Source organism: Cervus elaphus, chromosome 18, assembly GCF_910594005.1.
Source record: "Cervus elaphus chromosome 18, mCerEla1.1, whole genome shotgun sequence".
Classification (NCBI taxonomy): Eukaryota; Metazoa; Chordata; class Mammalia; order Artiodactyla; family Cervidae; genus Cervus; species Cervus elaphus.
The window spans coordinates 26,148,344-26,160,660 of NC_057832.1; the positions used below are offsets into that span (position 1 = coordinate 26,148,344).

The 12,317-nt window shown below is 48.5% G+C and overlaps 1 protein-coding gene across 16 annotated transcripts in view; it reads right to left on the reverse strand.

Moving 5' to 3' along the window:
• Positions 1-1,821: 1,821 nt before the first annotated feature.
• The window catches only part of ICA1 (islet cell autoantigen 1), a 159,871-nt gene continuing 149,375 nt past the window's right edge, over positions 1,822-12,317 (reverse strand). For 14 of the 16 annotated variants that reach the window (XM_043871758.1, XM_043871767.1, XM_043871762.1 and 11 more), the window contains 2 exons: positions 4,221-4,307; positions 1,822-2,078 (listed from right to left, as the gene is read on the reverse strand). In XM_043871758.1, the coding sequence (XP_043727693.1) occupies positions 1,957-2,078; positions 4,221-4,307 (209 nt within the window). In that variant the 3' untranslated portion in view covers positions 1,822-1,956. The remainder of the gene's footprint in view (positions 2,079-4,220; positions 4,308-12,317) is intronic. The other 2 variants (XM_043871768.1, XM_043871770.1) reach the window with 1 other exon arrangement.

Here is a 12,317-nt window from a genome sequence, read left to right on the forward strand (position 1 = left end):
GGTGACTCCAGAGGGGTGGTTACTGGGGAGACAAGAGACGATTTAGGGAGATAAGAGACTCCGTCGTCTTGTGGGGTGGCAACACCCAGTGGCAGACTCAGGCAGAGGTCTTCTGAGATGGGAGGCCAGGGCGAGAGAGGAGCAGCAGTTCCTCAAAGGAAAAGGGGCGGGTAGCATCGTGAAGGCTGCTGAGGGCAAGGAGATGGGGCGTCCCGGGTCCAGTGAGCAGCAAACGCACAGTCCTAGAGAGGAGAGGGGGTCCGAGGGGTCCAGCGAGTGTGTGTGTGTGTGTCTGTGTGTGGCTGAGGAATCTGCTAAATTCTAACAAAAGCGATGACCGGCCGTGCTGGTCTGGCCCAATAGGCGAGCGGAGTGGGACCCACCGCTCTCGCGCCAAGGGCCGGACGCCGTCTTACCTGTGTCTCCTCCAGCCAAGGAGGCAGGGCTGCCCGCGGCCCGGATTCCGGGCCGTTCCGCTGGGGCTGCCGCTGGGGCCGCGCACCCTGGGGCGGAGAGGTCTGGCGTCTCGGTGCCCTTGGAGACGCGGCCCCGGGACCGAGGACGCCCCCCGGCCAGGCTGAGCTCTGAGAACCGCCCGGGGCTGGCCCCGGACTCCACCCCCACGCGGGCCGGCGCACCCGCGGGCTGGCTTCTGCGCACCTGTGTGGACTCCGCACCTCACCTGGGCCCTGGGCGGGAAGGCAGGCCCTAGGCCTGGTGCCTCTCACTAGGATGGGCCTATCTGAGTCGCTTCTGGGTTGTTGTTCAGTGGCGTCCAACCCTTTGCAACCCCATGGACTGCAGCAGCCAGGCTTCCCTGTCTTTCACTATCTCCCAGAGTCTGCTCAAACTCCTTTCCATGGAGTTCGTGATGCCACCCAACCAGCTCTTCTTCTGCCACCCTCTTCTCCTTTTGCCCTCAATCTTTCCCAGCATCAGGGTCTTTTCCAGTGAATCAACTCTTTGCATCAGGTGGCCAAAGCATTGGAACTTCAGCTTCAGTCCTCTGAATATTCAGGGTTTTGTGCCCACGTGCAAAACTGCTATTCTCCCCTGTAAGCCAAGTGTCCACCCTGCTGCCTCCACTGCAGTATCTGGGGGAGGTCTGGGTCATATTGGCAGTTTCATGCAGGTGGGACCTGTCTCTTTCCTCTCTCTCCAGCCCCCCACCTCATAGAAATCCCCCCCCCAGCTCCCCCCATCCCCCCAACAGACTCATTAACTTTGTGTGTCAAATATCTTTTCCATTTAATTAAAAAAAAAAAAAAACAGTTAATGTCACACGGGGCTCCAGAAATACATGCTTTTGAATTCCAGCCAAGGAGAGGGCTGGAAAGCTGAGATCTGCAGACATGGCTGGTTTCCACAGACCGGTTTGTGCAGCGCTGACCAGCTCAGTCCCTCTGCCCATGAGAGAACCCGCGGCCCAGGAGGCAGGGGCGGGGGAGTCTTGGGTTGGCCGGAGCGTCACCTGTAGCTCGCTGGAAGGTGGCTGGGCAGGAAAAGGGAGGCTCCCTGCAGCCCCCCTCTAAGAGGGACATGGGCCAGGGGTACAAAAGGAGGTACTTAAGCCTCCTAAGACTCCCGCTGCCTCTGAGGCTGGAGGACACCTTCTTTCAACCGAACACAAAGTAGATTGATGATGTGAACTTGGACCTTGTAGCAACCCGGTGACACCGCAGCAGTCAGCAGATGGAGTTGTCAGCTGACAGGCCTGGACACAGCTCCTAGACCATCCGGTACTGTCAGGACCACGTAGAGAACACACTGACACCCTTTATGCCAAATAAGAGTAAATAATTCTACCAATATAAACAGGGCCTCTGACCCTTTCATTTTATTAAAATGGCACGTAAATATTAAAACAGCATACTGATCACTTCCTACATCCGTGAGCCCCCCGCCGTGTTGATCTGCAGCCACTTGTGGGCTTCCTCCCAGACGGAGGAAGCAGGCTCACGCATTGAGCAATTCATGTTCTTTATCGGTTTTCCCAACAGCATCAGGATTTGATAGTGGGTCGAGATCAGCAAAAAGGCTGAACCAGGCAGTCAGGTCCGAGGAGGCCTTGGCAGGCTCTGGGGAGAGAAGAGGACACATCAGCCCAGCCACCTTGCTAAATCCCACCTCTGCCAGGCTTCAGGGCCAGGAGCACCTTCAAGAGGGAAGACGCTCAGTCGGACAAACCCTGCTGCCTTTGGTCTCTAAGCCTTGGTAGGGTATTCCATGCCCCACTATTGGCCTGTTGGCTGAGTAACACTTCTATACCATGGTCTTTACAAATCTGTGCAAACAGTGAGCTCTTGTGTCAGTCCCCAGTCGGCACCCCTACCCAGCAGATGGCCACAGCCCACAGAGCTGCCTGAAACCCCAGACCCTGTGCTTCAGCACCACCAGGAAAGAGCTCCTTTGAGAAACCAGACTGAACGACTCAGGAAGTAAGGTGCCTTCCAGCGTCCCCTGGAGGAACCTTCTAATCTGCTGGGTCAAGAGAAATACGGTGATTACACTTTTCAGCCTTCTTTAACCCTCTCCCATCAGAGGAAGGGGGCCTTAGACAGGCCTCCCCTTCCCCACTGGGCTCTAAATTGCCCCTGAGCCCCTCACCTTCCATGCTCCATAGAGTCCTGCCTTCAAGTGTTCTTATACGGAACCACCTGCCCTAACTTCTTGAATGCCACGATGACAGACCCCAATTATTTTCCAGATGAGGAAGGCATTTTCAAAAGAGAGCCTGATGCAAGAGATTTACAAAGAAGTTGGGGGCTCTTCTCTATATAAATCGTTCCACATGAGAATCTAAGTTCATTGACTCGGATGACCTATGCTTTTTTTTCTTTCTCCAACAGGTGGGACCATCAAAAACATGAAGAAAATGTCTGACAGGTTATCCTTCTAACCAAAAGCAGCTAGGAATGTGCTTGCCATCTGGTTGAGAAGAATCTCAAAAAATACTGGTAGGACAAGTTGCTAAAAGTGCTTCTATGAATAGTGTGATCATGAGTACTGATGGGACTGTTCCAACATACACGGGGCCTTTGATCTTTTCACTAAAACGGCACTTAAAGACAATGTACTGATCCCTTTATAGTTCTGATTTCCCCTCCCTTTATTGTTTTTCCAGTCTCTTGTAAATATATTACTTTATAATGAGACAACAATGCATCTATTACAGAGATAAGTGATTGCAAACAAGAGTAGTTAGTAACATGCAAGCTGTTACTTCGTAACATTAATTTCACAGCGTGCAGTGAGCCCCTAAAACACTTGGTTTATTGATATGATAAGCTGAGACTTTATAGAGAGCTCAATATAGCTTGGTGGGGGTGGGGGAGACAAATTTTTTTTTTTTTAAAGGGGCTATAACTTGTCTTTCTTTAGTCCTGTAGGATGTCACACAAAGAAACTGTATGGAGCAAGACTGATTTTGGAGGATTAGTCTGTCCTTGATAGAGAGTATCAAGACATCTTAGTGATAGTGCCAGTGAAATACACTCCACCCTCCTCGCCCCTCCCCAGGGGGGCTTTCCAATGGTGGGTGTGGCCCAGCTGTGAGTAGCCAGGTGATTATACTTGGGGGAAGGGGAATCCTCACATTCCCCAGACCTCCACTGTGGGAGGGAAAACCAGGTGCAACTATTTGCACAACACCTAAAAGAACATCAAGGGAATGCTTTCTGATGATAATAAAACTGACATTTCCTTTAACGTCCTGTGGTCAACACAGGGAAAGTGATGACCAAAGGAAGAGAGATGCAAAGACAGATGAGATCTTCCTCAGGCAGATGTTCTGTCTCAAAAGAGAGTAGATTTCACAAGCTTGAAAGGCCCTTTTTTGACAACGAAGGCACCTGGCTCTTTGCAAAAAGCATTAATCAAATGCTTTGGCTGGTGGAAGCAATGGTATTTTCAGCTGAGGATCGCCAATCTCAGAGGCCATTTTCTCCCCTATCCAGTCTTGGGGAACCCCCGGTCACATGCAGACAGATGTCTGAGTCCTCCTCATTAGGTCTGATAGAGCCAATTATGAATGAGGACCTTAAGCCAGGAAAAAGTTAAAATGTTAGTTTCCTAGGATCATGCACAACTCTCAGCCCTTGTATCCCCGCCTCTGAATCCCAGGTGCTCCAATGGAAATTAGTAAAGAGATAAAGCAAAGAGTGTTAGGCCGCTGGAAAGGAGGGTGACGGTCACTTAAGGGGGAGAGAATGATGTATTACCTTTCACTGCAGGGTAGTTGACATTTGGACTGCTTGCCTTTGGTGCTGGCCATGGAGGAGAAGGGCTGACACTGCTCTCTGACCAGCCTAATGTTCAAAACCAGAGGTCGTTAGATCTCAGGGAAGAGCAGCCACACTGTCTGGTAAGTTCCACGTGCGGCACACACGTGGCTCTCAACTAGGATGGCCTCCGAAGAGAGAGGAGGCTGGTGTGCCACGACCCTTCTTCCATGTGCCTCATGTATGGAATACGTTTTAGGGGAGAGTGGATTTGTATAATGCTGCCCACTTCAAAAAGGCTTCCCTGGTGATTCAGATGGTAAAGAATCTGCCTGCAATGCAGGAGACTGGGGCTCGGTCCCTGGGTCGGGAAGATCCCCTGGAGAATGAAATGGAAACCCACTCCAGTATTCTGGCCTGGAGAATTCCATAGACAGGGGAAGCCGGTGGGCTACAGTCCATGGGGTGGCAAAGAGTTGGACACGACTGACTAAGGAACACCAACTTGAAAGTATGGAAAATTAGGGGGAAGACTGCAAATGAGAAATTGCTATGGTTAAAGCATTCTTGCTTTTGATTTTATACCCATTTTTCTTACCAACTGATATCATTTCATGGTCACACCAAAGATTATCAATAGTGTTCCTAGGAAATCAAGTGCCTTGTTTTTCTGTCACAAATGGGCACGATTTGTGTCCATGTCCCAAAAAGTGAGTACCATTAAATGCAGTGACAGAATTAGTGAACAACTGGTCTTCTCTATTTCCAATATGATCCAGTCCATTTATTTTCCATGCAGCTAATTTAAATTATGAAGTTTAGTTAATAGAGATAATTGGCAGCCCAGTCCAAATATATGAGAGGGAAGAATGTCTGCCTTAACTTGATGCCATATACTTATGATGGCATTGATCTTGTCTAACCCAATGTTCTGAAGGCCCCTTGGGCTCTTCCTGCTGCTAATCAATAAGAGGTGTTCAGCAGTCCTGTTTTGTGGGGTGGGGAGCAAGCCTAGTTCCCCCCAGCATTTACTGTCTATGCTAGATGTCTCAGCATGACTCATTTAATTTAGAACTTTACCATATACTTCTTTGCACATCTGCTGTAATTCTTCATGTGTAAGTCCTGTCTTCTCCAAGAGACAAGAAAGTGTTTCTTCAATGTGCTCCATAATATCTAATGTGGTACAGGTAGGTGTGTGTGGCCTGAGTCCATTGGTGATGCTCACTGTGAAACACAGACCATCAGATGATGCATCACTGTGGGGTCCAAATAGTTAAAACCATATCCTTTCACTGGGATGCTCTGCTCACAGTGTCTTCTACAGAAAAAGTTTTGTCTCTGAGTTTGATGGTAGAGTTCAGCTGTGGCAGTGAAACCAACTTCAGAGGCAAGAAACTCACTCGGCATATGCTACAGAAATGAGAAGATGCAATACTATTTGTTTACCCTATACTTAAGATGTGTAATAAGGGACCCACTTTAAAAGCATAGTATATTGATTAGCCTGTGGTGCTGCAGTCCATGGGGTTGCAAAGAGTTGGACATGACTGAGTGACTTAACTGAACTGATATTGACTAGCTTGTACTTTTGTCTCATCTCCTAGAGTTCTGAGCCCCTTGAAGGCAGGGACTATGTATTATTCATCTTTACATTCTTTAGGGTACTTCCTGGGCACATGACGAGTGTTGAAATTAAGATAACCATCGAAGAACTCTTCAATTATGAGAACTACACTTATGAAACATTATTTTGAGAGATGGCAAAGCAATGCTTGCCACTGGAGATGCCCTAATACTCGCTGGTTGAATTATTTCTTTTTAGGCAAGCAGCATACAAATAGAGACTGTGTACATGTGTGCTCAGTCATGTCTGACTCTTTGTAACTTCATGGGCTGTAGCGCTACCAGGCTCCTTTGTCCATGGGATTTCCCAGGCCAGAATACTGGAGTGGGTTGCCATTTCATCCTGACCCAGGGATCGAACCCAAGTCTCCTGCAGCTCTGGCATTGGCAGGTGGATTCTTTACCACTGAGCACATTGAAAACCCTACAAAGACTAACCAAGGACAAACGAAACAGGCAGCCTGTGACCTATTTATTGGGTTTAAAATATTGAAAAAGTACAGAGAGTTTAAAAAGTATTGCTATTCATTGGGATGGTCCTTGAATATGTTATTAACATATTTCACGAACAATAAAAAGCACCAGATTTCAAGGGAACTTTTTTGAAAGATGGAAATGTTCTCCCACTAGACTGTGGTGATGGTTACACAATATAAATTTACCAGAAATCCTTGAACTGTTCCCCTACAATGGGTGAATATCATGGTATGTAAATTATAGTTCAATAAAGCCATTTTTAAAAAATGACCAGTATTTGGTGTAATCCAGGAGTAACATAACCTCCCTGGTTCCTAGAAAATTGGCCCGTGGGCATTTTCCTTCCAAACCCTAATCACATAAATAGTGGTAAATGTGGAAAGTTAAAATTGCAGTCTCGTTGAGTGCCAAATAACGCTAAAAGATTTAGGTAGCATCTAACTGGGTCAATTTCATTTTTCCCTACAAACCTCTCCTGGACTTTGAGGGTCAAGATCCACCTGTGGCTCGGCAGAAACTTCACACAACCTTTTCTCAATGCTAGCAGCCTGGCCCCTGTCTCTTAGGGCAGGGCTTCTCAAAGTGTGGTGCCTGCCCCAGCAGCTGGGACATCACCTACCGAATCAGAAACCCTCGGGTGGAGTCCAAGGAACCGCAAACCCTCAGCAACCCTCATGCGAGTGTAGTGTGGGAGGCACTGCCGTAGATGGTTCCCAAGGAGCTGCTGTGGCCACCATCTCTGCCAGGATCAGGTTCACTCTTGTTGAAGCCAGAGCTGGGACAAGGAGCGAAGCCCTCCTCGGAAACAGAGAGCACCCACCTCCCAGCTCCCACAGCTTTAAGCTCCTTGACCCCATTGAGCGCTCTCAGTTCAGGGAGGCCCACACTTCCAGAGAGAATCCAAATGGATGCAGAGAAAAGGCACGTGAGAGGTGTGGAAGGCCACCCCTCCCCTATCTCTAAATGCTGATACAGTGGGAACACGAGATAATTCTTCCCATTCCAAAAACATGCACAACATTGAGCTCCAGAGAATGCTGGAAAAGAGTCAGGCTCAATCATTGTCTTTTTTCAGAGTATAAGATAGAGCACATTCCTCAAGGAAGCAGAAATAAGTTCACATGTCAAAACACAGACCCCCTCACTGTATATGAGGGGTATATTCCCAAATGGTTATAAACAAACAGAACATCTGTATATCAAGTCATGTTTTTAGAGTCCCAGAAACACAAGTTGTATTTTAAAGCCTATCATTTAAAGGATTATAACGGCAGGCCCCTTTATAAAGACTGTGCTAAGCTGCTTCAGTTGTGTCCGACTCTTTGTGACCCCAAGGACTGTAGCTTGCCAGACTCCTCTGTCCATGGGGAGTCTCCAGGCAAGAATACTGAAGTGGGTTGCCAGTTCCTTCTCCAAAAATCTTTGTGACCCCATGGACTATACAGTTCATGGAATTCTCCAGGCCAGAATACTGAAGTGGGTAGCTTATCCCTTCTCCAGGGGATCTTTCCAACCCAGGGATCGAACCCAGGTCTCCCACATTACAGGTGGATTCTTTACCAGCTGAGCCACAAGGGAAGCCTTGTCTTTATTATAAAGACAATGTCTTCTAATTGGATTCCTTTGTAACTATAGAGTTCTGAATATTGCTCACCTAAACACTCAGGAACCATAAGGGCAACATGGAGAATCTACAGACTTGGGGGCTTCTCTGCTGCAGAGGACACGGAGGAGGATGAGCATAAAGACATTGCCCCTTTGGGGATGAAGATGATAGATGATGGGGAAAGTAGACCTCAGAGTTTCCCAAAGACACAGGGTGTCATTGTTCTTTGGTCCCACAATGTGAAGCAGAAACAGCCAGTTTGCCAAACCACAATTTCTCTTCAGAACACCTATTAAGCATAAATCGAACAATCCCAACTATTCGCACATGAGGGGAGGAAATGTTATCGTTGTGACCCCAGCTACGTATGTATATATTGTCATTGTTGTTTAGTTGCTAAGTCATGTCTGACTCTTTTGCGACCCCATGGACGGTTGCCTGCCAGGCTCTCTGTCCTTTGGATTTTCCCAGCAAGAGTACTGCGGTGGGTTGCCATTTCCTTCTCCAGGGGATCTTTCCCAACCCAGGGACTGAACCCACATCTCCTGCATTGGTAGGTGAATTCTTTACCACTGAGCCACCAGGGAAACCCATATATGTATGTTTTAAGCAAATACTAAGCTGAGCTGCAGTTTCACTCTCACTCATATTGCTTTGGGAATTCTTTAGGGGAGGGGTACAACTAGGGTAATTATGGATGGAATGCCAAGCCAGACTTCAAATGTCTTGGCTTCTGTCAGGAAAAAATGCTATTTACAGAGAACTCAGTGTTGCTAATATTCCTATAATTGCCATCAACTCTTCAGTTGGTGTTCGTTGGCTGAGGCGTTTTTAACAGGAAGGTGTGGCTGGAAGGATGTCTTCCCCATCTCAGAGAAACTGTGTCAGGAGATGGGGTGGTGCAGGGTGAGGGCAGATGAGACCAAGAGCTCTGGGGGCAAGTTGATGAGCCTAGTTCTCGGCCCCTTTGATACATCAACTGTGCGCTCCCCATCTGCAGGAAACACATATAAAATTTTATTGGAGCAATCCTGCCCCCTTCACTGACATAAGGGAAAATATAAATCGGCCAGAAATAATACTGGCCAGCTAGAGCAGCAAGTGAAGCCAAAGTAACACCACCCAGTGTAGCACTTTACCATGAGGGTAATTTCACTGGCTGGGAGGGCAAAGCCCAGGCTGGGTTGAGGAGCAGAGCCCTGGGCCCTCTGGGACAGGGTTGGCTGTGACGGGGAATGTGGGAAGACCATGGCCATGGTGGCCAGGCACCAGCCTGCCGTCCACACCTTCTCTGAGCCCCAGTTTCCATACTGGCAAAAGGCAGGTAAAAATTCCTGTGTCATTAGGTTGTTGTATGGATAAAATGGGAGCTCGTGGGTGAGACCAGGGCGTACAGAGGCTAAGGGGCAGGCGCTCCATAAATCCAATGATTCTGGATTTCTGCTATCACTCGGCACACATGAGAACCAACCCGAGACTGTCTTCAGACCTTTTTCTCTTCAATTAGTGATGCAGCGTCAGTTGACCTTTCCCTTCCTTCTTGTCTGCCATCCATCCACTCATCCATCAGCCCATCCACCCAGATGTCTTTCTGGAACATCGATTCCAGGCACTGAGCTATGTTTGGGAAATATGATAGGGAGCAACACAAACATGGGCCCTGCCCATGACAATGTAAAGCAAGACAGAAAATTCAACCCATTTTACAATGAGGTGAAATGAGAGGAATGATTAAGTACTGGGTATAAAGGGAATGGAGAGCAGAAATAGCCAACACTGACTGAGGAGGGCGTCCCTGGATGATATGCTGGACATGAGCACCTGAAGGATGAGGAGTCAGCCAAGCAAAACATCACAAGTGTGAAGTGGGTGGAATGCTCTGAGGGGAGGGGAGAGTCGGGCTCCCTGGAGTCCAGGTTAGACATGACACATGGTCTCCAGCAGAACAATGTCATTAAACCATGCTCAGTAAAGGCATGGGGGGTATGGGCAGTGATGACACCGGGTCAGGCCCTAAGGGACCTCGAAAGCCAAGATGAGGAGTTTAGTGTAGCTTGTGTTTATTTATGCCAAGCTGAGGCTTTCCAGGTGGCTCAGTAGTAAAGAATTCACCTGCCAATGCAGGAGACGCAGGTTCATCTCTGGTTGAGGAAGATCCCCCGGAGGAGGAAATGGCAACCCACTCCAGTATTCTTGCCCGGGAAATCCCATGGACAAAAGAGCCTGGTGGGCTACAGTCCATCAGGAAGGAAAAGAGTCTGACACGACTTAGCGACTGAACAGGAGCAGAGGAGTTTAAAGCTTATGTGGATGGTGGATAAAACCACAACAACTTGGCAAGTCAGGAGACCCTTTTGGGACCCTTCATGTGTAAAATGAGGGTGGAGAAGATGGTCACCAAGGTTCCTTCTATGGACTAACAGAGGCACTTAAATTTTGCAAGAATTTAGCCAAGACCTGGGGATGCGTCCTAACAGGTTTAGAAAGTGCTGCTTCTTTGATGGAACAAATAATAACGCCAGTGGCTCATGCTCTCTGTTCAAATTATCTTTAAATGCAGCCCACAGCCTTTTCTTTCACGTTATTCCATTTGAGGCCCGAGCCAGGCTAAGCCAGAGACAGCAAGAGGTGAGCTCTGCTCAAGGAAAGGCGAATCTGAGATAAGGCTAAGCTTGACATGACATTGGCTTTAAATGGAAACCCATTCAGATGGCAAAAGCACCTCAGGCTTAGCTGAAACAAAAGAACATCTAGAAGGAATAAAGGGCTGTATGTTTGTGAGATTTTGGAACAAGATGCCTAACTGTGGTCAGCAGGATCGTAAATTAAAAGATGTCCTGGTGGCTTTCTTTTGAGCAGATGGTTATCTTTTCAGTATCAGCATCTGTTTCTAAATTAAATCTTGATGCTGGTGGGAATGGAGAAGAATGTCTAAGAAGGCCCGGCCGGGTCTCTGCCTCAGGCACGCCTCTGGGTGGCCCCTTCTTCCTCACTGGAAGAGACCTCAGGAAGGTGCAATTTCTCCTCCCCGTATGACACAGAAAACCCTGGCCCCTGTCATGCTGACAACTTCAGAAATGCTTAGAAAGCCTCGCTAAAATGGACTCCTTCACATTTTTCAGCACAACTTGATCCTAAATGTAAGTTCCTTTGTTTTGCTCTTCTAGAGCTCGAAGTAGGTGGGGAAGGAAGATATAATTGTTCTCTTATGAAATCCACCCCTCCCCTTTTCTTTCTGTTTCCCCAAGGCAAAGGGAGGCCAAAGAGGAGAGGGAGGCGGAGAATGGAGAGGAAGAAGGGGAGAAGCCTGAGGAGGTGAAGGTGGATGAGGGAGGGGGCAGTGCAGAGGGGGCATAGAGGGGAAAGATCCCTAGAGGTCTGCGCCTGCGTCCAGACGGCTGCCCACCTCCGTCCTATGGACCCTCGGACCCCGGGGATGCAGCCCCACCTGGTCCTCACAGAAAGCCACAACAGTGGTGGCCAGACCAAGCAAGACAGTGCTAGAGTCAACAAGGGGTGACCGCAGGCACAGGCAAAGACTGTGGAGATGATCTCAAATGCACATATTCTGTTCTGGAACATCAGGCTTCTCCGGTGGCTCAGTGGGTCAAGAATCTGCCTTCAATGCAGGAGACACAGGAGACAGGGGTTTGATCCCTGGATCAGGAAGATCCCCTGGAGAAGGGAATAGCAACCCACTCCATGGACAGAAGAGCCTGGCGGACTACAGTCCATGGGGTCACAAAAGAGTCAGACGTGACTGAACAACTGAAGAAAAACAAAATTCTGGAACATCACCCAACTTTTGTGGTTGACACAACCCTTCCTTCCCACACCCACACCTCTCTTCCATGACTGTGTGGTTGCCCTGGTCCCTATATGCACCCAGGATGCCTAGGACCAAGGTTACAGTCATTGCAACTCCGGCTCCTCTAGGAGCACCCAAGGCAAGGCCTGAGGGAGCCCATCGGGGAATCACGTTTGCCATCAGAGATGTGGTACTTGGTGACAACAGCACAGATTTGCGAAAAGGGTCAGTTCTGGAGTCTAGGGGCTCAGGCCCACAATCCGACCTGCTTCCTACCAGACGTCTAATCTAGGGCAAATTACTTACTCCCTGTTTCTCTGTTTCCCAGGCTGCAGGTTGGAGATGACACCAGGGCTTGCCTGCCTGCCTGTCTGGGAAGGGTGTGGTGAGGATGAAATAACACACCTAAAGCACATGGGGCAGTGCTTGACCCATTGCACGTGCCATATGGAGAGCTAGTTCTTGTTATTTTACCGTGATAAAGGAAATCAGTTTTAGGCCTCAGTGTCTCTGAAGTGGGGGCTAACCCAGGGATAAGAAGACAACATCTGTGGAAAAGTAGAAAGCTCCTTCAGATGAC